This window comes from Leucopleurus acutus (genome assembly GCF_964270905.1).
Source record: "Leucopleurus acutus genome assembly, chromosome: 7".
Classification (NCBI taxonomy): Eukaryota; Metazoa; Chordata; class Mammalia; order Artiodactyla; family Delphinidae; genus Leucopleurus; species Leucopleurus acutus.
Genome location: NC_139150.1, coordinates 113506324 through 113529433, shown reverse-complemented (window position 1 = coordinate 113529433; position 23110 = coordinate 113506324). Strand labels below are relative to the sequence as shown.

The following is a 23110-nucleotide window of genomic DNA, read 5'->3' as shown; positions in this document are numbered from 1 at the left end:
TCACCAGGCACTGCACCTTCGGATTTACATTTATTTCGGTCTTTACAGAATTCTCATAATGAAAAAAATTTCAATTCCCTGGAAAACTGTAAAAGTCACCTGGAACAGTCCTTTGCTCAAAAAGATAAAAAGTTTTGGGAACATGGAATTATGAAGTTGCCTGAAAAACGGCAGAAGGTAATGGAACAAAAGGGTGAATAGGTTGCTCAATAAAACTCTTGGTGAAAATGAAAAATGTGTCTTTCATTTTTATGTAAAAACCAAAGGCAATTTTTGGCCAACCCAATACATACATAAATACAGTAACTGTGAAATACATATTCCTTTCAAATGCATATGAAACATTTACAAAATAGACCATAAGTTGGGCAAGAAAGCAAGTACCAAACATTTCAAAGGACTGAAATCATGTACACTATGATGTTCTGTAACCACAACACAGGCTACAAAGCAACAACAGAAAGATGACTAGAAAAACCCCCAAATGTTAGGAAATTAAATGCAAAACACTTGCAAATGGTCCACCGACACAAAAGAAATCACAACATAAATTAAGTTTATGATTTAAATCTTCCCACAGAGAAAACACGAAGTCCAGATGGCTTCACAGGTGAATTCTTCCAAATACTTAAGGAAAAAATAATACTAATCTTTCACAAAGTTTTCCAGAATATAGTCAAAATGGGAATGTTTCTGTCAATAATAAATGCTGCCTGCCGTATCGATAAACAAAGTAAGCCATCACATTACAGCTGCCCCAAAGGTGAGCCCTGAGGAGACTCAGGATAGAAACAGGATACTCCCCCCATCAAAAAGTCACTGCTGCAGCCACTCCCCATCCCCCTCCGCCCCCCTCCCCAATGGTGCACCCTGAGGGGACTCAGCATGAGAAAACACAGGATTCTGGCCCCACACAGCTGAGGTGCATATCTAAAGGAAAATATCAAAAATAATTATTTCAGTGAGCCCAGACTCTTGCATCCTCCCATACATAGAAGAGTGCTTATTAATTCCTTAACTTGAGATGTCTGGTTTTCTCGAATTAACAGCAATCTTTTGAAGTTCTGACTACCTGGTGTTTGTTGCAAAACCCCCTATATATCCTAGTTCCTCCATTACCTCTTTGGAGCAGCCCCTCGGAGCTGTCTGAGATGCTGTGTCCCGGGTTTAAGTCCTCAGTTTGGTTCACCAAATAAAACATAATTCTCAACTTTTCGGTTGTGTTTTTTTTTTTTTTTCAGTCGACATTTCCCACCTTGTTTCATAAGTCAGGAAAACCTTAATTCCAAACCACTATAAGCACTTTACAAAAAAGGAAAATTATAGGCAAACTTCCCTCATGAATTATTTTCCTGGGTAGAGAGTATAGGTGTTACATGTTAAGAAGGGAAGAATAGTCAAATTCAACAAAAAGTTTTAGAGAACATCCTCCATGGCTTAAATATTTAAAGCCAAAGAGATATGGGAACATATGTATATGTATAACTGATTCACTTTGTTACAAAGCAGAAATTAGCACACCATTGTAAAGCAATTATACTCCAATAAAGATGTAAAAAAAAAAAAAAAATATATATATATATATATATATTTTTTAAAGCCAAATAGAGAAATTCTGGCAAGATAGCAAAGAACATAGTTTTTTTTGTTTTATTTTTTTTTTATTTCCCTGAACCCCTCCACAAAACAGACAAAACCAAGAGAACCAAACACCCACAAATAACATCTAAAGCAAATCTAGGTGACCTCACAACCCCCAAAACACATGTGAACAGGGACAAATCACAGTCAGCTCCAGACTCAGGTGGCAATAGCATCTGTGCAAATGAAAGCAGAGGGAAACAATGGGGCACCCGATAGACCCCAGATCAGGAGAACCCCCAAAAGCCAGCAAGTATTCACAGGCAAGCACAATGGGCCAAGTTAAGGAGAGTAGCCAAAACAGGAAGTGTTTTTACACATTCCAATGTTCATTTAAAAGGAAGGACCAATGGGGAAGTCAAAAAGTGTGGGGCAGTCTGCTCCTAAGAATTCTCGAAACTAACCACCTGAAGCTCCCTTCGAGATCAAAGCCCCACATTGAGGAGAAATCGCTGGAAAGAAAATCCAAATTGATCTGTGCAGGCATAACAGAAACAAAGGACAGAGAAAAGAGGGGGAAAGGAGCCAAGACAGAAGAGCTCAGACTCTACGAGGCCATGGTTTTAAACATGTCATAAAAATAACAGAAGAGGAAGCTCAAGGTATGAAGTTAGAAAGGCTCTTTTACCCACTCTTCCTTCCTGAAAGTTTGGCAAATCTAATTTCACATGAAAATAAGTAACGTAAAAGGATCACTGTTAAATTCTATACAAAGTTACTGTCAGAAAAAAAAAGAATAAGAAGTAGAATAGGAGGACTTCTCTGGTGGCACAGTGGATAAGGCTCTGTGCTCCCAATGCAGGGGACCAGGGTTCGATCCCTGGTCAAGGAACTAGATCCCACATGCATGCCGCAACTAAGAGTTCGCATGCCGCAACTAAGGAGCCCTGGAGCTACAACTAAGGAGCCAGCCTGCCGCAACTAAGAGCCCGTGCAACCAAATTAATTAATTAATTTTTTTTAAAAAAAGGAAGAAGAAGTAGAATAATGTCCTCATAGATGTGTTTCCCAACTTTGGCACTATTGGGTCAGATAATTCTTTGTTTTGGGAGAACACCTGTTACAATATGCACTCTGTGTGGCCTCTAGATACCTGTAGTAACCTTATCAGTGACAACCAAAAAGTATCCAGACAATGCCAAGTGTCCTCTGTGGGCATGAGATAATAAAAATAAAATGAGATAATAAAATAATAAAATAAAATCCATGAGACAAATTAAATAAAATCCATGATTTTATTTAATAATAATAAAAATAAATCTATAAAAATCCATGAGACAAATTAAAATTATAACCTACTACTCAAAAATCAAATAGAAAAACTAGGAACATGGTAGAAGATATAAGAGAACAACAAAAAAATATAAATTGCAATATAATACAATTACAGTGAGAAAAGAATCTGAAATGAGGCAGTTGATAGAGCTCAGGAAAGATTAGAAAAGAAGGAAAAAAATCTGAAAAATAAAGATTTTAGAAAAAACACAAGATCATATAAGCAAAACACACAATTTCTTAAGAGATATGTAAGGTAAATAGGAGAAAAAAATTTTAATTAAAGAAAATAATTGACAAAAAGGATTCAAGAGGAGCTTCCCTGGTGGCACAGTGGTTGAAAGTCCGCCTGCCGATGCAGGGGACACAAGTTTGTGCCCCGGTCCGGGAAGATCCCATGAGCCGCGGAGCGGCTGGGCCCGTGAGCCATGGCCGCTGAGCCTGCGCTCTGCAACGGGAGCTGCGCTCTGCAACGGGAGAGGCCACAACAGTGAGAGGCCCGCGTACCGCAAAAAAAAAAAAAAAAAAAAAAAAAAAAAAATCCAAAATATACCTAGAAGTCCCTGAAGTAGACTTAAGGAACAGAATAAAGAACTCAAAAAACTAATTCAAGAATACTTTCCTAAAAAAGACTGGAAAACTACATATTAAAAAACATACCATGATGAAGAAAACTACAAAACTCTAATGAAAAAGATCAAAGAATAACTAAGCAAATGAAGACATATTCCATGTTCATGGATAGGAAGACTCAATACTGTCAAGATGCCAGTTCTTCCTGACTTGATACATGGATTCAATGCAATTCCAATTAAAATCCTAGCAAGTTATTATGTGGATATCGACAAACTGATTCTGAAGTTTACATAAAGATGCAAAAATCCAGATTAGTCAACACAGCATTGAAGGAGAAAAACAAAGCTGGAGAAGTAACACTTCCCAACTTCAAGACTTACTAAAAGCTACAGTAATCAAGATAGTGTGATACTAATGAAAGAACAGCAAACAAATCAATGGAACAAGCAGAGAGCCCAGAAGTACAGTCAACTAACATTTAACAAAGGAGCAAAGGCAATTCAAAGGAGAAAAGACAGTCTTCTTAGCAACAAACGGTGCTGAAACAGCTGGACATCCACAGGCAAATAAACAACTTTACACTTTTCACAAATATTAACTCACAATTGATTACAGACCTAAATGTAAAACTCAAAACTATAAAACTCCTAGAAGATAACATAGGAGAAAATCCAGGTGACCTTGGGTTTGGCAATGACTTTTTAGATACAACACCAAAGGCATAATCCATGAAAGACATTTAATAAGCTAATTTCATTTATCTTAAAAAACTTTCGCTGTGAAAGACACTGTCAGAAGAATGAGAAGACAAGCCACAGACTGGGAGAATGTATTTACAAATGAAATAAAAACAAAGGACTGTTAATCAAAATACATAAAAAACTCTCAGAACAAAAATAAGAAAACAACCCAGGACTTCCCTGGTGGTGCAGTGGTTGGGAATCCACCTGCCAGTGCAGGAGACATAGGTTTGAGCCCTGGTCCAGGAGGATCCCACATGCCACGGAGCAACTAAGCCTGTGCGCCACAACTGCTGAGCCTGTGCTCTAGAGCCTGTGAGCCACAACTACTGAAGCCCACATGCCTAGAGCCCAAGCTCTGCAACAAGAGAAGCCACCGCAATGAGAAGCCCACCCATCACAATGAAGGGTAGCCCCCACTCGCCACAACAAGAGAAAGCCTGCATGCAGCAACAAAGACCCAACACAGCCCAAAATAAATAAGTACATAAATAAATTTATATTAAAAAAAATCCATCACCTTAGTTACCAAAAAGAATTTAAAAAATCAAACCCAGACAAAAACAAACCGAATTAAAAAATGCACCAAAGATCTGAACAGACACCTTACCAAAGAAGATACAAAAGGCAATGAAGCCTATGAAAAAATGTTCCACATTGTATGCCATAAGGGAACTGCAAATTAAAACAAGGTAACACCACTGCACACCTACAATGATGGCTAAAACCCACAGCAGTGACAACAACAAATGCTGCTGAACGATGTGGAGCAACAGGAACTCTCAGTCCACATGGGTGGGAACGCAAAATGGCACAGCCACTTTGGAAGACAGTTTGGTGGTTTCTTACACAACTAAATATACTCTTACTCCATACAATCACAATTGGGCTCCCTGGCATATGCTCAGGATGAGTTGGAATCTTATGTCTACACAGAAACCTGAACACAGATGTTTACAGCAGTTTTATTCATAATTGCCAAAACCTGGAAACAAACAAGATATTCTTCAATAGGTGAACAACCTATTAAATAACCTTTATTGACAAACTGTGGTATATCTATACAATGGAATATTATTCAGCACTAAAAAGAAATGAGCTGTCAAGCCAGGAAAAGGCATGGAGAAAACTTAAATGCATACTGCTAAGTGACAGATGTCAGTCTGAAAAGGTTACACACTGTGTGATTCCAACCATATGACATTCTGGAAAAGGCAGAACTATGGAGACAGTATAATGATCAATGGTTGCTAGGAGGTTGGGAGAAGGAAGGGATAGTCAGGTAGAACACAGGGATTTTTTAGGGCAGGAAACTATTCTGTATGATACTGAAACGGCGGATAAAGGTCAGTAAATATTTGTCAAACTCCACAGAAAGTACAACAGCAAGACTAAACCCCTAAGGTACACTATGGATTGGGGTGATAATAATGTGTCGGTGTCGATTCATCAAGTGTAACACATGCACCACTCTTGGTGGGGAGTGATGGTTAGGGAGGCTCTGCATATGTGGAAGAAGGGGGGATATGGGAACTCTCTGTACTTGCTGCTGAATTTTGCTGTGAACCCCAAAATACTCTAAAACAGAAGTCTATGAAAAGAAACAAACCAACCAACCATGTACTAAAAAAACAAAAACAAAAAACCAACAACAAAATATATTTTAAGAAGTTGGATTTTAAGGAAAAAGATATCCTTTGAGTATCCAAACAAAAAGACCAAGTCATTTAAAAGGAAAAGAAAGTAAGATTGTCACCAGACTTCCTGACAGCTATGCCTTATGTCACAATACTATACTGTTATCCAGTAAAGACATTCAAGGAAAGGAAATGTAAGTCAAGGATTTACATTTAGCCAAACCTACCTTCAAGAAGAAAGTCTTCACACAAACTTATGAACATGCAAAATCTTTGGCTGCATTGTTCACATGAGCTCCTCCCAAGGAATCTATCACAAAAGAGCTTCAACAATCAAAATGATGAAAGAGACATTGACATAAGGATTGGAAGACTAAAGACAACATAAGTCCATCCTGTTTGTCATTTAATCCACAAAACAGTCCTGAATGGCACTGTTTCCACTCTACACACTGAGCACCTGGAAGTCAAAATCAGAGGAATTTGCCCCATGGTTGCTGGCAAGTGATGAAACCAGAACTTTCTTTCCACGACATGAAGATGGCTCTCACACACGTTAACAAAACCTTTGCATCTTTGCAAATTGCCTAGAATTTCGTCCTCTCCCCTAACTACCCAGTGGGCTCTTTTGTATCTCTGGCCCAGCTCAAAAGCACCTGCTCTCTCTGTGGCTTTCCCTGACCCAAAAAGCCCAGCACCATCAATGACACAGGACAGTACTGATAACCCAGAGCCTCCTCAGCTGTGGGCCCACACTGTCTCATAGGTGACACCTCTGCCACACACTCTGCCACATGTGATCTCCATGATGCTAACAAGTGCAACTTCTCTGTCTTAAAATCTCAGCACAGAGCATATTCTTGTAGGTAAATGTAGTTAGAAGAAAAATTTTAAAGATGGCAGATGACAGCGCCTGGAAGGCTTCCACTCTCACAGATAAAGTCAATTACATAAACATCTCTGCACTACCTCTTAATTTTGTGGGTACTTCTATTCTTGCCCTTTTCATGAAATATTACCCTTTATTTGTTATGATTTGTGTCTGCCTTCTGAGAGCAACGACCATCTTTTACTCTTTGTAGCTTTACCACCAAACACATAATAGTATGCACAGGTAATAAGTATTCAATAGTTGGTAAATATGATTTTTTAAAAAGACAAATCATAAAAAAAAATTCAATTCCAATTCTATGTAGATGGACTATTTATATGGAGAAGGAAAGTCTTGCTTTCACACTGCCTAACTCTTACCATAGACCATTATTACATTTATTTAAGCAATAAAAATTTTACATAAGAGGAATCTGAATTTAAATGTAATAGTTCTAATGGGACTGAACATATTTAGGACTTTTAGACTACCAAATAATCTGAAATTTTTATTATTTTTGAAATGTTTTAGCCTGGAGGTACTTCTTTCTAAATAATGCCTGGAGCATTTGAGAACAGGCTCAGACTGAGGTGTAGGAATTTGTTAGTACTATTGTATTTTTGGTTGTGATTGTTATTTGGCATCAACAGCACAACTTCCAGACCCAAGAGTGTGAACAAACTGATTACAAATATACACACTCATGTACTTGCCCTTTTTTCAAACAAATGATTTTATATACTTTGTTCAAATTGTTTTTTTTCCCTTTAATATTAAAGAAATGCTATAATGATTAGTGGCTGGAAGGCTCACTCTTAATAAGGAAAGAACAACCTACTTTTGCTACTTCTGTAATAAGTATGTAGGTTCATTTCCATAGCTAATTGTCAGCATCTGGCTAATTCCTCTTTACACAATGTGAGTAGCTTCACCTCCCAGGTTATTCTTCTGTCAGTTTTGGATATAAGTTTCACTCCAAGCTTTAAGGAGAGGCAGATGAAAAGAAAGTGAGGGTGGGAGTGAGCATAAACCCACAGAAAAGTGAAATACACACACATTCAAGCCTTGACACAACTTCCATCTTCGACTCCCTCTTGGTTTGAATAAGCTGTTAACTCCTAAAACACTTGTTTGATAACAGGAGCACTCTCCTCTGCGTAGCTGTAACACTGAGACCCACCACACTCATGGACCACAAGCGTGTTCCTCTTGCCTCACAACAACTCATCCCCCCAGGCCTAGGATAACGCCTGCCGTACCTACGACAATATCTTTTAGTCCTTCAGTCCACTCGACTCCTGAATCCCCATTGAACATACACCACTCATCTCAACGCACTGCTACTCCATCTTTCTTCATGTCAAACAGCATTCTGCTGCTCTATTTTTCCGGCTCCCCCTCTCCCATATACATTTCCTCTTCCTTTATTTTTAGATCCCACCCAGGTTACTTCAGATCAAAACTCAAGACTACCATTTGAGACAACTCCACAGAAAATGCAACCATTCTCCAGCTAACTAGAAAATTATTATAACAAAAGGTAGTCTATTACAAACAATTCATTTAAAATAGACACATCTTTAAAAATACTATTCCATTTTTAATATTATTTCTAGTATAGAAAAACAACTAGTTTCTCTGCTTACCACTTCTAATAGTTGTATTTTCCAATAGTTCTGTCTGAAGTTGTAGTTCAGCTTCTCCAAGTACCTTTAGAACAGAATCTATAGGACTTTTCCCCCAGACTTTTCTTGGAGATCCGCCAGGATCTAATTTAATAACCTCTCCCACTGTACGTTCTAGAAGAAAAAGATAAAAAAAAATATCTTAAGGCAGATTTAAGATCTTCTATCCAACTGAGTGCTTCACAGGAAAAAAAGGTTACATCACATAGAGAATATAACGATGGTGCTTAAAAATGGACCTAGAGATTATCGAACTAAGTGAAGTCAGATAGAGAAAGACAAATATCATATGATATCACTTACATGTGGAACCTAAAACAATGGTACAAATGAACTTATTTACAAAACAGAAACAGACTTACAGACTTCAAAAACAAACTATGGTTACCAAAAGGGAAAGGTGGGGGGGAGGGATATATTAGTAGTTTGGGAGTAACATAAACACACTACTATATATAAAATAGGTAAACAACAAGGGCCTACTGTACAGCACAGGGAACTCTACTCAATACTCTGTAAAGACCCATATAGGAAAAGAATCTTAAAAAAAGTGGATATAAGCATATGTACAACTGATTCACTTTGCTGTACACCTGAAACTAATAGAACACTGTAAGTCAACTATATTCCAATATAAAATAAAAATTAAATTAAAAAAATAATAAATAGTCATCAACATAAAAAAACAAAACCAAACCCAAAAAAAGGACTTTCAGGGAATGAATAATAAATGATAGAAAAAAAAAAAACAAAAGCAACTAATACTACTAATAATAAATATATCTAAAGTTGCCTTTTAAAACACTTATGAATTAAACTCTAGTTTTAGGGAATATAAAAATGGAAAAAAAACGTAAATTATGTTTCTGTAAAGTTTTTATTTGAGAAAAAAAATTTTTTAAACCTAAGATAATTAAGAATAACTTGGGGTAGTACATAAATAGATAAAATATAAATTAATATTTTGCTTCTATAAATTTCACTGAAGAGAATAGAAAAAAAATCCTAAAATAAATGTGCATATGGATTAAAAGTAGAGAAAAGTATTTCTAAGAAAATTTGTTTTACCTTATTTATCGTATGTAGGCCACTGACACTTTCTTTTTGACAATAATAATTTGGGGTAAACCTTTTTACTAAAATTTAGCAAAGCAAAAGCCAGAAAAGGACCTACTGAAGTTTGAGTCTTTAGAACATTTGATAATAATACATGAAGCATACAGGCACCTAGCAGTAACAGACAGGATATTATTATAGAGTATAAGTCATATAAACTTTCAAAGGTGACCAAATACATGTTGATACAAATTTTTGTGTACTAGTCCATGAAAGTAAATATCTGCAGATTAGCAGGTGATTTCAGTTTTGTTCAGGGAAAATGATTACCAAAAAGGAACAATTTTTAAAAGGATAGTTAAGAAGGGTAAAGAACCCAGAACCAACCCATAACTTACAGCCACACGGTGTTGGATAAAGGTGCCAAAGCAATCTAAAGGGGGTGGGTGGGAAAAGGGGTGAAGGGGGTGGGGGAAAAGTGTGGAGCCAGCACCCAGCTGTACAGACAATACTGTGAAGAGCTCTGCTACAAGGAGGGCTTCAGAAATGGGTCCGAATGAAGTAACAGAGGCCGCCAGTGCAAAGGGCTTGGGAAAGAGGAGAGGGGAGGAGGGCTGTGAAGTACAAAGAGCAGCTGGGCGCCAGCGGTGGGAAGGGAGCCTCACAAAGGCAGAAGGGACAGAGCGAGAGGCAGGGGGGCCACGGGGCACCGGCGCAGGCACCGGAAGGGACGCTGGGTTCCAATGTGCACTGCGACCGAGGTCAGGCAGGTACCAAAATGGGTGCGGGGATGCACTTTTATCCTCAAGGCTCTTTTCCGTAAGGTTCCACCACCCGGCACCACCCTCATCTCTCTTCTCCTCACAGCTTAGCTTCTGGAGAGGCTCCTTCCTCAGTTGCCATGCGCTCCTTAATCCCTGGATTCTGTTTCTGCCCCTAGCCCTGTAGCAACGCTGCTTTCATCAAGGTCACCATGCCTCTACCGACAAACTCAGTGCAGATATTCTAGCCCTTGTCTTGCTGCTGTCTCTTTTTCTTGTAAATCTATACCACACTCTCAGTTTTCCTAACTCTGATGCTTCCTCATCTGCTTATCAAAGTTCTTGCCCTGACAAACCTGTAGAAGAGTTTCCCTTGAAGCCCTTACAAGTCTGTCCTCGAGAGTCTCTTACATATGTCCGCTTTTATTATCTCTCAGTTAAGGTCTTCAGTTTTCGTCTAGATGAGTGCAACAGCCTCTAAAAACTGGTCTCAAGTACGTCCACTCCCAGTAAGATAGAACAGGGTGACCAGAGTTATGCTATTGCCTGGATAACCAAAACAACTGGACAAAATACATAAAACATCAGTCTCAAGACACTGGACAAGAAGTAAGATAAGAAGAGGTAAGAACATGGATCCTGGGAGAAGAGAAACAAACAAGACAACTCCTATGACGGCCCCTCCTGCTGCCTTGGGAGTTTCCAGCTGCAGCTCGGGGGGGCACCCAGGCAGAGCCCAGCAGACTCCCTGAGTTCTGGCGACAGAGCTGGGACTGACCCTTGGGAGACTAAGGCAGAAGAAAAAGAAGTCCAGAGACTTCCAGAAGGTAGCTTTGAGTATTCAGCAGAGCACTGAAGGGAGCAATGTGTGAAGAAACGACCTCAGGTAGGAAAAGAACCACCCGAGAGACTACAGGGAATACAGGACGTGAAACACTGCTTGTTCCCAGCAGCCAGACTGGAAAATATCATAATTCGTGGTGACTGGACACTCAGAGGGCTTTCCCTCTGTGCTAGGAAGAATTTGCACTCGAGTTAAATGTGGCCCTGATCTCACCTAACAAATCTTAAAAACAGACATAAACGAATCAAACTGAGCCCAACTAACTTAACTGCATTCCAGAACAAAGCTCCAGAATAATTACAGAAACCCAAAAATCCTGGCACCCATCAAGGTAAAATTCACAATGTCTGGCATCCAATCAAAAATTGCCAATCATGCAAAGAAGCAGAAGAATGTGACCCACAATAAGGAGAAAAATTAACCAATGAAAATGGACTCAGAATGGAGACAGACATTAGTATTCTCACACAAGCACACTAATAAAGTTTTTATAACTCTATTCCATATGATCAAAACGTTTAGTACAGACATGGCAGATACTTAAACCCAAATCGAACTTCTAGAGATGAAACCCACAATATCTGAGATGAAAAATACATTGGATGGGATTAATACTAGATTAGGCAATGCAGAAAAAAGTAAGTGAATTTGAAACTATCCAGAACGAAAGGCACAGGAAACACCAGAATCTTAAACAATGAAAAGCACATCAGTGAACTATGGGACAACTTGATACATGTGAGGCTGCAGCCCCCAGAGGACCGGGAGGCAGCACAGGAAAATACCTGAAGAAATATTGGAAAAGATGTTTCCAATCTGATGAAAATGATAAACCACAGACCCAAGATGCTCAGTGAACCCCAAGGAAAAGAAACATGAAGAAAACTGTGGTAAGGCACTTCACAGTCAAACTGCTCAAAACCAGTGATAGACACAAGTCTTAAAAGCAGTCAGAGAACAGCATGTTATGGAGAGAGGAACAAAGGTAAATCTGATTTCTTGTCGGGAACAACGCGATTAAAAGGACGACAGAGCAACATCGTTAAAGCACTCAAAAATGACACTGCCGAACTAGAACTCTATACCCAGAGAAGACATCTTTTAAAAGTTAAGGTATACAATTTTTAAATTTGAAAAAATTTAAACCTTATAAAATAATATAATTAAATCTATATTAATTTAAAAATAAGGTATAAAATAAAGTAAAAATACTCGTCAATATACAAAAGTTGAAAGAATCTATCACCTGCATTGCAAGCAATGTTAAAAGAAGGAAGGTGATACCATGGATACATAAATCTAAACAAAGAAATTAAGAACAGCAGAAACGGTAACTACATGGATAAGTACAATAAACGCTTTTTTTCTTAGTATTTACACGTCTAAAGGATAACAGGAGTTCTGACTCCTGGGAAGATGGAGTACTAAGCATGCGTCAGCTGTGCCCCCACTGACACAGTTCTCAGGACCAGGACCCGCACAGGAGCAGCTGCACGGAACGCTGAGCAGCAGCCAGCAGCTGGAGGGGCAAAGAAGACAGAACCTCAAAGCGCCCCCAGCACGTGGTACACTCCATCCCCCTCCCGTTTTCCCCAGTCAGGAACCCAAGGGAGGGCACTGGGCTGCGGACAGAGGAAGCTCTAGGAGGGGCCTTCGACTCTGTCTCAAGGGCAGCACCGGGGAACCCTGACGCCTGGAGAGAGAGAGAGAGGGTGAGATCTCTCGCTCTTCCCTCCGCTGCCTCCTTTCCAGCCCCCACGCGCTGCCACGGGTAATCAGAACCCAGAGCCCGTAAAGCTGGGGAGAGGACGCTTCCGTCCTGTTTGGTGGAGACGTGGTACCCAGACAGCAGGGCTGTTTCCTCCGGCTCTTGGCCACCCTGCTCCAAGCACAGGGCAAAGTGAGATAACCAGAGCCTCAGCTTTCTGACCAGAGGACCAGAGACAGAAAACACCGGGGAGACAGTGCAGACAAAGGAACTCCAGAAGGCAACCTCCTGAAGTTGACTGCTATCACCTGAGCTCACCTCCTGTGCACACGTGGATCTGATCCTGTGTTGTGTATCAAAGACTGAAAACTGAGCCAGCAGACCGAGGAACACCCAGGTCCCAGACCAGTCACCACGTGGTACACAGCCGGACAAGTCAAAGCAGCACCGCCAGGCTCTGAAAAAGGAGCCGATACTGAAAGCACAGGCCACAGAAGGCAGATGGGAACTCAGGACCTGACTCTAACTGGGCCGACTGCAAAACTCTCAATGTTCTCCATCAGATGTAAACAAGACCCAGAGCCTTGTGAGAGAATATTCAGAGTGTCTAGGGTATAAGTCAAAATTACTCAGCGTAAGAAGAACCAGGAAAATCCTAACTCTCTCGGGAGGTGGCTGCTAGCAGCCGACAGCAATGTAACACAGATGCGAGAGTGATCTAACAAGGATTCTAAGACAGTTGCTATAAAAACGCCCCAGGAAGCAATCATGAACACTCCAGACAGCAAAGGAGAAGAGGAAGTTGGAGAGAAGAAAGAAGATATAAAGACAATTTTATGAAATCACAGTGTCCCTAAAAAAAAACCATCCTGGAAACACGGCCCAACGAGCGCCTCTGCACAGTGCCTGCTGCTGCTCCTGCGCAGCGGTGTCGGAGTGGAGAAGCGGCAGCACAGTCCCCGCGGCCTGCGAAGCCTAAGCTATTTCCTACCTGGCCGCGGACACAGCCCTCTGCAGGCACGGTCCGCTCCAGCTGCGGCTTCTCCGTGCTCTGGGCCCGCTCACCAGAGGCTTCGGGGATCCTCACCTTCGCGTCCGCGCTAGCTGCATCGGCTCCCCAGGGTCCCAGGCTCTCCCCAGCATCCTGGGCTCAGGGCAGCTCATGCGTCTCAGCCCTCAGCACGCCACGCCATCCAGAAACCACCTCCTGGCGACTGACCAATGCCCTGACACGCGCTCTGCTCCCAGGGAGGGGCTCCGTCTCACCCACTGTGGTGTCCTCACTGCTCAGGAGTGTGTGTGGCGGGTAGTGGGACTCAACACAGAACTGCTTGCTGTGGAGCCTGTGGACTTTTCTCCAACACAAGAAAGAATTCTACCGAAGTGGTCCATCAGAAAACTCATGGAGAACTGTACTTACTTAGCTTGGACAGACCGGCCCTTTAGAAAGTGAGCCCCCTGCGAGCACGTGTGTCTGTTGGTTCCCTGCTGCACCTCCAGCGCCAGGAACAACGCAAGAAAAGGGCAGCAGCTCAGGAATCATCACTGTGCAAAGGGAGCACTGCGTGAGACCCTCTCGACACCCCTGCTCAATGCCGACAGGACCTTCTGGGTCTTTGCTGAAGTTCACTACTCTGATTCTCACCAAGAACTACCCCTGCTAACAGGTGACTCTAACGTGGGAGAAAGGCCTAAAGTACAGTAACACAATTTAAACGTGCGCCGCTAGTTCCCGCTCTCACACTACAGACTGTTGTGGAAAAACCCTTGCCATGTGAAAGCTGAATTGTCTTCTCCACGTTTCACCTATTACAGAAACGCTCCCCGCCTCTCTCAGCCCCTCTAAGCATGCCGGGCCGCACCAGGCAGGACACGAGCACGCTCATACGCACTTTCAGTCACAGAGAAGGACGTGTCCAGTGCCAATTCACCCACAGGAATCACCAGGTGGCCTCCAGCCTCCCATTTCTTGCGATCCGATGAAACCGATTTCTCTTTTTCCTGCTCTTTGGCGTCTTCGTGAACAATTATTGCACCGATTTCAGAGTGACTCTGCTTTCCGTTTTCATCTTCTTGAGCTTTAAGATTTTGATTTAATCTACGTAGTATTTCGCGCTTACTCTGAAACAGTTAAAATGTTGTATTTTAACAGGTCTACGATTAAGTAAAATGACTGAGAGAGAAAATTTGAAAACTGTACCTACCGAAATAGCACTGTTAGTCTTTTGCATTTCTTCTGAGGTTTCTTGGGCATCAGTCAAACTTCTGTCCTTTAAACACAGACAGTGACAGAGTAAGAAATAATGTTATTTTAAAAGTCCACCTTAAAATTTTTGATATTTTTACTTTTTGTTTTCATTAACATTTCATGCTCCTTGTGAATCTTTTTATTCCTGTAAAATGTTAACACAGCTTTCTTCATTATCAGCAATGAGAAATAGTTACATATTATCATTTAATAGATGTAATATATACTAGAAGAGTCAATTCTCAATTATTTGTCATATTTTTGGATTGCTTGATCACATATTTAACTAGATTCTCTTCCTCTTTGGCACCTGATTCTTGGTAATTTTACATTTACTGTAGAAATTTTAAAAATTAATTCATATACTCAGAGCTAGGGAAGTTTTGATGGACGAATAATTCAAGACAGGCTGTGTTATTTTGAAGTTGTCTTTATGTTTCAGGTACATATATTCTTATTAAGCCATACTACTTACTAAACATAATTGAGAACTGGCTTTTCTCCCAAAGCAAAGAGTAAAAATAAAGAGTTCTGAGTCCTTGGTACTAAGGATAAAATAAATTTTGTTTTATGATTAGTATAATTAGAGTAATCTAGACGATCTAGAATTTGTAAATATATGAAAAGAAGAAATTAGTAGTTATGAAAACTGCGAAAGCAAAGGTGTCTGGAAGACTCAGGGCAAGGAAAAGCGGTTCTCAAAGTTTTAAGGAAGCGATATTTAGCAGGAAGACACATAAAGAAAAACCATTTAGTTACATGGATTACCTCAAATATTATTAAATAGTGGTCAGTTTTAAAGTAATACATGTAAAACAGACAAAGAGCATTTTACCCAGTAAAGTGGCAGGCATTAGCAGTCGCTACGACCAGAGAGGTGAGCAGCTACGTGGGATGTGAGATTGAGGACCAGGAAGGGCCCGCACAGGGGCATCTGAAGTTGGAGTGAACAACGCAGCACACGCTCGTTACCAGAGAGAAGAGAGACTACACCTGCTTGAGCAACAGTGGCTTCCTATATCAAGTCCTTGAGGGTGACCAAGGCTGGTATTTCCCACTCAATCTTATTTTCAAGATAAACACAAAGGCTGTAAAAGACTGGTGTGCCAATAACGTCAGTGCTGTCTGCAAAAATTTCGCGAAATTCAACAAATAAAAGGCGCAGACTTCAATGACCAGGAAAGGACAGAATCAGGGTAATGTGTAATATGACTCGGACTCTTCCCTCTGCCTACGGAGCTCTAGGCTGAAATTCCACACCATGAGCCCCTTTCCCTGAACCTTAGAACAGAGTTTTTCACATTTCAGAGAGATGCCCAAAACATACTTCCAAGTTTAAACTTGTTACTTGCCCACAGTTCTCTGTTTTACTATCCATATGACATGACAGAGATTCAAAAGTAGAAGGTTAAAGAAATAATTGATGAATTAAGTGCAATTATGCTGAGTCCTCTAACATTTGCTATGCCAAAAAGTTTTAAATACATGCACACGTCCTGGACACTATTCCCAGAGTTAATTAAGTACCAGAGAGACATTATTTGTTTAAAAAGTGAACCTTGGCTAATTGTGAGTGCTAGGGTATAAAAACATTTTCTGCATTGTTTTTCATACATTTCTATACGTTTTTTTGTCCAACAGTCTTTTAAAGTAAAAAAGAGAATCATTTCAATATATTCTTACCTACCAGGTGGTCTTAGATATAAAACCTAAGACCAGTGAGCCTCCAATATTCAGAGTAAACCACACATGGAAATCTTAAGAAGTAATTTTTTCCCTAGAAAAACTTAATGGCACATTAGGAATTAATGTAATTTCATTAAATTTAATCCTTTTAATAATCTTTTGACTTTGAGGAGTTCTAGATTTTATGAAACTTACCATACCCACTTCTTTCAAAGCAGAAGTCACAGAAATTACAGGTCTCATCTGTTGCTTTGATGGAGAGCCACCTGTTTCCTGCTGTCCTGAAGGTGGAGACATATCAGAGTTCTTTATTCCTTTGGCCACCAACTGTAACAAAGAATGTAAGTACATTGGGGAATTCACATTTGCATGAAGAGGTAAAATGGTGTATATAAGGTCACTGTCTACATACTCTAACCACAAGGAGTTTTCTTCATTCCTCAAGTTTTGTTGTGCAAAAGGCAATGTACTAGGTGCTGGGGAAAGATCAGCGGACACAGAGAAACATCTCTGGCCTCACATGTAAACCTAATCATGCGCCATGTGGTACTAAGTAACTCCTTTCCATTGCATTAACAATGTTTCACAAACAGCCTTCTAAAAGATTAAACGTTAGTCCTCTTACTCTAATTTTAATCCATTATAAAATTTGGTGAAAAAAAAAGATTATTTACTAATCTTATACTTCAAAAAGAAATGCTTCTGCAAATGCTACAAGTTTGGCACAGTCTTAAAGTCTGAATATCAATTACCCAACATGAGAGCCCTGATTATAAAAATGTCAACATAAGAAAGGAAGAATTGAAAAGTACAGGTAATAAGATTTACTTCACTAAAAATACCATTTGTTATATTCATATATGTTTTTGCTTTTATCTTGACATTTAGACTCTGTAAACAATGTGAAATAATGTTCTGAACTTTCAGTAAATATAAGGAAATGGCATTTTGCAGTATGCTCACAGGAACATGGCAGCAAGTCACTCCCAACTTCTATCTCTTCTTCAAACCAGTAAACAAGAATTTCTGTTGAGTAAATACCAATATTTCAAACACAATATTTATTGAGCATCTTCTAAGCATAAGACAGTAATCCAATTCTAATATTTACTTTTCTGTACTTTCATTTTACACCAATATCTGTTTTGCTCAAAAGGAGATGGAAATAGCTAACACAGTATTGAAGGAGAAGAACTAAGTTGGAGGAATGATACTACCTGACTTCAAGACTTACTAGAAACTACACTAATCAAGATAGTGTGATACTAATGAAAGTAGAGCAAACAAATCAACTGAACAGAACAGAGCCCAGAAATAGAGTCAACTATCATTTAACAAAGGAGCAAAGGCAATTCAGTGGAGAAAGGACAGTCTTCTTAGCAACAAGTGGTGCTGGAATAACTGGACCCCCACAGGCAAACAAACAACCTTACACCCTTCACAAATCTTAACTCACAATTGATTACAGACCTACACGTAAAACTCAAAACTATAAAACTCCTAGAAGATAACATAGGAGAAAATCCAGGTGACCCTGGGTTTGGCAATGACTTTTTAGATACAACACCAAAGGCACAACCATGAAAAAGAATTAATAAGCTGGTTTCATCAATATTAAAAACTTCTGCTCTGTGAAAGACATTGTCAAAAGAATGAGAAGACAAGCCACAGACTGGGAGAACATATTTACAAACGAAATAAAAACAAAGGACTGTTAATCAAAATACACAAAAAACTCTTAAAACTCAAAAATATGAAAACCCAATTAAAAAATGAGCAAACAACTACTGAGCCCACATGCCACAACTACTGAAGCCCACGCACCTAGAGCCCATGCTCCACAACAAGAGAAGCCACCGCAATGAGAAGCCTGCGCACCACAACGAAGAGTAGCCCCCGCTCGCCACAACTAGAGAAAGCCCCCGCGCGGCAACGAAGACCCAACACAGCCGAACATAAATAAATTAAATAAATTTAAAAAAAAAGGGGCAAAAGATCTGAACAGACACCTCACCAAAGAAGATACAGAAGGCAACGAAGCCTATGAAAAGATGCTCCACATCATATGCCATTAGGGAACTGCAAATTAAAACAAGGTAACACCACTGCACACCTACTATGGTGGCTAAAACCCACAGCAGTGACAACAACAAATGCTGCTGAACGATGTGGAGCAATAGGAACTCTCAGTCCACATGGGTGGGAACCCAAAATGGCACAGCCACTTTGGAAGACAGTTTGGTGGTTTCTTACACAGCTAAGTATACTCTTACTCCATACAATCACAATTGGGCTCCCTGGCATATACTCAGGATGAGTTGGAATCTTATGTCTACACAGAAACTTGCACACAGATGTTTACAGCAGTTTTATTTGTAATTGCCAAAACTTGGAAGCAACCAAGATGAATGGATTAAAAAACCAGTACATACATGGAAGAGTATTCAGTGCTAAAAAGAAATGAGGTATCTAGCCATGCAAACACAAGGAGGAACCCTAAATGCATATTCCTGAGGGAGAGAAGTCAGTCTGAAAGGCTACATCCTTTAAGTTTCTAGCCATATGACATCTGAAAAAGGCAAAACTACAGAGACAGTAAAGAGATCAGTGGTCGCAGGGGCTGGTGAGGGAGTGGGGGTGGGTGGGAGGGATGAGCAGGCAGAGCACAGAGGGCTTGCAGGGCCTGAAGACACCATATATGATGCTATAATGATGGATACATGTCATTATACATTTCTCCAAACCACAGAAGGCACAACACTAACAATGAACCGTACTGTAAACTATGAACTTTCGGTGAGGATGTGTCCATGCAGGTCCATCCACTGTAACAAATGTACCATCTAGTGGGGGATGCTGATAATGGGGGAGGCTGTATGCATGTGGGGGACAAGGGGGTACATGGGAAATCTCTGCACTGTCCTTTCAATTCTGCGGTGAACCTAAAAATGCTCCAAAGAAAATAAAGTCCTTATTAAAACAAGAAGAGGAAGATGGAAACATTGCTTTAATCCCACAGTTCAGCACTGTTGAAGTATACTGATATTTAATGTTATAAATAACTTAAAAAAACATCTAGAGCTCACAAAACTGAGTATTATCTACCTGAAAAATTATATAGAAACGTGTTAAAACTTTGATTGTCTTATTACCATAGATTCTGAGGAAATATAAACATACGTCAATTGGCTCTGATCAAATAGCAGCACTTTTAGGACAAGTATGTTACTTCCCTAGATGATTACTTTGAAGGAAACAAATTAATCTGCCATTTTATTTAAATCAGTAATTACTGATTGGAGAATCTGAGAATTATTTGAGGGTTACAGCTCAATCAAGTTAGGAAAAAACCCAGTATATAACAGACCAGAACTAACTGCAGTAAGCAATTTTCAAAAAAGGAGGAAAACCCAAAATGATGACAAAGCGCTTTCTCTGAAAGGATTATAAACTAGAAGGGAACAGGGAACAGATAAATCAATCAGCATGCTGCAGTGAAATAAAGTGGGCAGATGTGTGCTCAATGCTCTGGGGAAGAAGGAACTCCAGACCAGGGAAAGAGTGTGAGGTCGGGCAGCCCCGCACACAGCCCCGCGAGTACACACAGGCAGGAGGGGCCCGCGGCTCTGGCCCACCTGCCCTCAGTGTTTCTTAGCCTCTCTGGACCCCAAACCTCTCTAAGATGGGAATGCGGTACTCACTGGATTAAATGTGTAAAGCGCACAGCTGTGTGCCTAATAAATAGTAGTAGTTATTATAGTTCAGCAAACACTTATTTAGTTTCCATTAAATAGGGTTATTTGCCTTAAACACTCAGAATCCGGTTTCAGTCCCTGACGAGATGAAGAAGTTTACACAAAGCAAGTTTCTGATCTCTAGAGTACAGCACAGAACAAAACCCTCCTATCAGTGCAGAATCAGAAATGAAAGTATTAGCACCGTATGCAAAGGTTTTATAGAAGTCAGTATGAAGCAGAAACCTGAAACACAAATACCTTACATTACAAATTTTTAAAAATCTAAGATAAAAAAGTGATCAACAGAGTAATTTAATTGTATGAATAAACAAGAGTGATAATATGAATTTAACCAATTTCACTGAAGCAAGAATAGCACCAACCTCCCTTCTCAGCCTCTGATACAATTTTCATTGATGCTTACAGAGACTATCTCAAAAGTCATTCCCAAAATCACTGGTCAGCTGCCTAGAATAAGAACATTAAGGAAACTCTTAATAAAAGAAAAAAAAATTCACCCATATACCCCTGCTCTGGCTAATTGCACTTCATTTATCTATAGTTCTTTTTAATGTTTATCCACACACACACACATAATTCTTATACAATTTAAACAAGACACTGGCACAACTCTCTGAAACTGGAGATATGTGACCTAAGAAGAATTTAAAAACCTCTATGGAATACTTAGCAAATTTGTCCTTAGTTAATGGCAAAAGTCACATATAAAGGGATTGAAAACCCTTTATTTTGACCTTATAGTCTTAAGTTGTAAAATATATTAGAGTCATTCCTATATTAGTCTCAACCTTAAGAGAAACCTCAAGTAACAGAAAAAAAATCTGCTTATTGATAAAGTGCTATGAGTTAAACAGGGCCTGAGACCAATGACAATCAAATTCAGTCCAGCAGGACTATCTCTGTTAAATTCTCTGCACGCTACTCATCTTTGAAAGGAAGTCTTTTCTTTTAATCAACAAAAGGCAATTTAATGAAGAAAAAGTTTCACACATGACTATTAAAATTCTACTCCGTAGTATATTAAAATCTGTCTTGCTGCCATACATATGGCTAACGACTGGTACAGACAGAGTCTCTAAGATATCTGATTCACTGTGTAAGAAAGTCATTGGCATCTTTATAAGAAGGATCGTCTGCAGCCTTCAGGAAATGCTTACGTTCTATAATCAAACATGTACTAGTCTCTCCCCGGGTCAGCTAAGCTAAACATAGCAAAAGAACCTGAGATAACAAACAAGCAAAGAAAGATATATGAAATCCAAACCAAAGAACAAAAACAAACAGAACACCCAACTGACTCTTAGAAATACTTTATAACAAAACTAATTCAGTTATTGAAAAATCAAGGGTAATTCAGGGTAACTACTGAGACGTGGTAACACCTTTATAAGCCAAGGTAACACATATCAGTAACTTACTAGCGCAGGAGAACTTGGGCCTTCTGTGTAAACATCATGGATATATTATTTTTAGCCAGAAACGTTAATGCTATTCAGTATTAACCAGACCTTGAGATAGAAGATAATAATGTATCTTTAAATTTGTCAAAAGAGAAAACATTAGATTGAGCCCTTAATTCAGAAAGATGATGAATATGGTAAAACAACACAAAAATTAAGAAAACAAAACAAAGTTTCATAGAAGAAAAAACCATAAAACAAAAAACAAATAACCCAATTTTGTTACAAACTGATCACCTGGTTATATCTAGAATACCTACTTTATTGTAACAGTTCTTCAAAATTCAAAGTTTAAAAAACAAAATTGCATTAGGACACTAAGGCACAAGTCAACACTGACTTGAAAGTTTCATAAGTCAGGTTTAAGAAACAAATTGCTTTAGAAGATTTTTTTTCCCCTAGCTATTTTATCACCAGGTTAATAAATTCAAGACTTTTTCATACTGCTTATATTTCCACAAGATTTTTAATTATCACTGTAAAACTCCTTCTATTTTATCTGTTAGTTTTACTATTTGCTGAAAAATTAACCAGCAATGCCACCTAATGACAAAACTAAAAATTTCACCAAATACTGAGGCCAGGTCTATAAATACATGGAATTATAAGTTTAGCTACTATTGAAGTATAAATATAAATACTATTTCATCTCTATATGCTGAATGACTAGTAAGATTTTAATGTATATTAGAAAAATTTTATTAAATGCCCTGATTTAATATTTTGAGTACAGAGCAAGTTCACACATAATTTTATGTAGCCTAAAGATACATCTTGGCCAAATGTTAGCAAATTCATATTTAACTTCTCAAAGCCTTGTCTTTGAAGTACCAAAAATATAAGTGTTTGTATCTGAATTTTTTTTCTGAACTAGCACTACTATAATGCATTTGTAAGCATGTCTAAGAACAGGAACATGCCAAGGTAGCCAGAAGGGTAAGTGCGTCCACCCTAGGGGAGGCTTTGTAGGCCTATGTGGCAGCTCTAAAGAACACGACAAAGACAGAACACAAATGAAATACACAAGAAAGAGTTCAACGCAATTCAAAAGAAACTCGCACTCAAAATATAGTCTCTGAATTTCCCTAATTCTATTTTTCCTGAATTTTAGATTACTAAATACACGGCTACCGTTTTAAAAAACTGAACCTATCTTCCTTGTAT

The 23110-nt window shown here is 39.3% G+C and overlaps 1 protein-coding gene across 4 annotated transcripts in view; it reads right to left on the bottom strand.

Annotated features, from left to right (window-relative positions):
* NEK1 (NIMA related kinase 1) overlaps positions 1-23110 on the bottom strand; it is a 210494-nt gene that overhangs the window by 47582 nt on the left and 139802 nt on the right. For all 4 annotated transcript variants that reach the window (XM_082843558.1, XM_082843560.1, XM_082843559.1 and 1 more), the window contains 4 exons: positions 16924-17055; positions 14999-15064; positions 14687-14915; positions 8387-8539 (listed from right to left, as the gene is read on the bottom strand). In XM_082843558.1, the coding sequence (XP_082699684.1) occupies positions 8387-8539; positions 14687-14915; positions 14999-15064; positions 16924-17055 (580 nt within the window). The remainder of the gene's footprint in view (positions 1-8386; positions 8540-14686; positions 14916-14998; positions 15065-16923; positions 17056-23110) is intronic.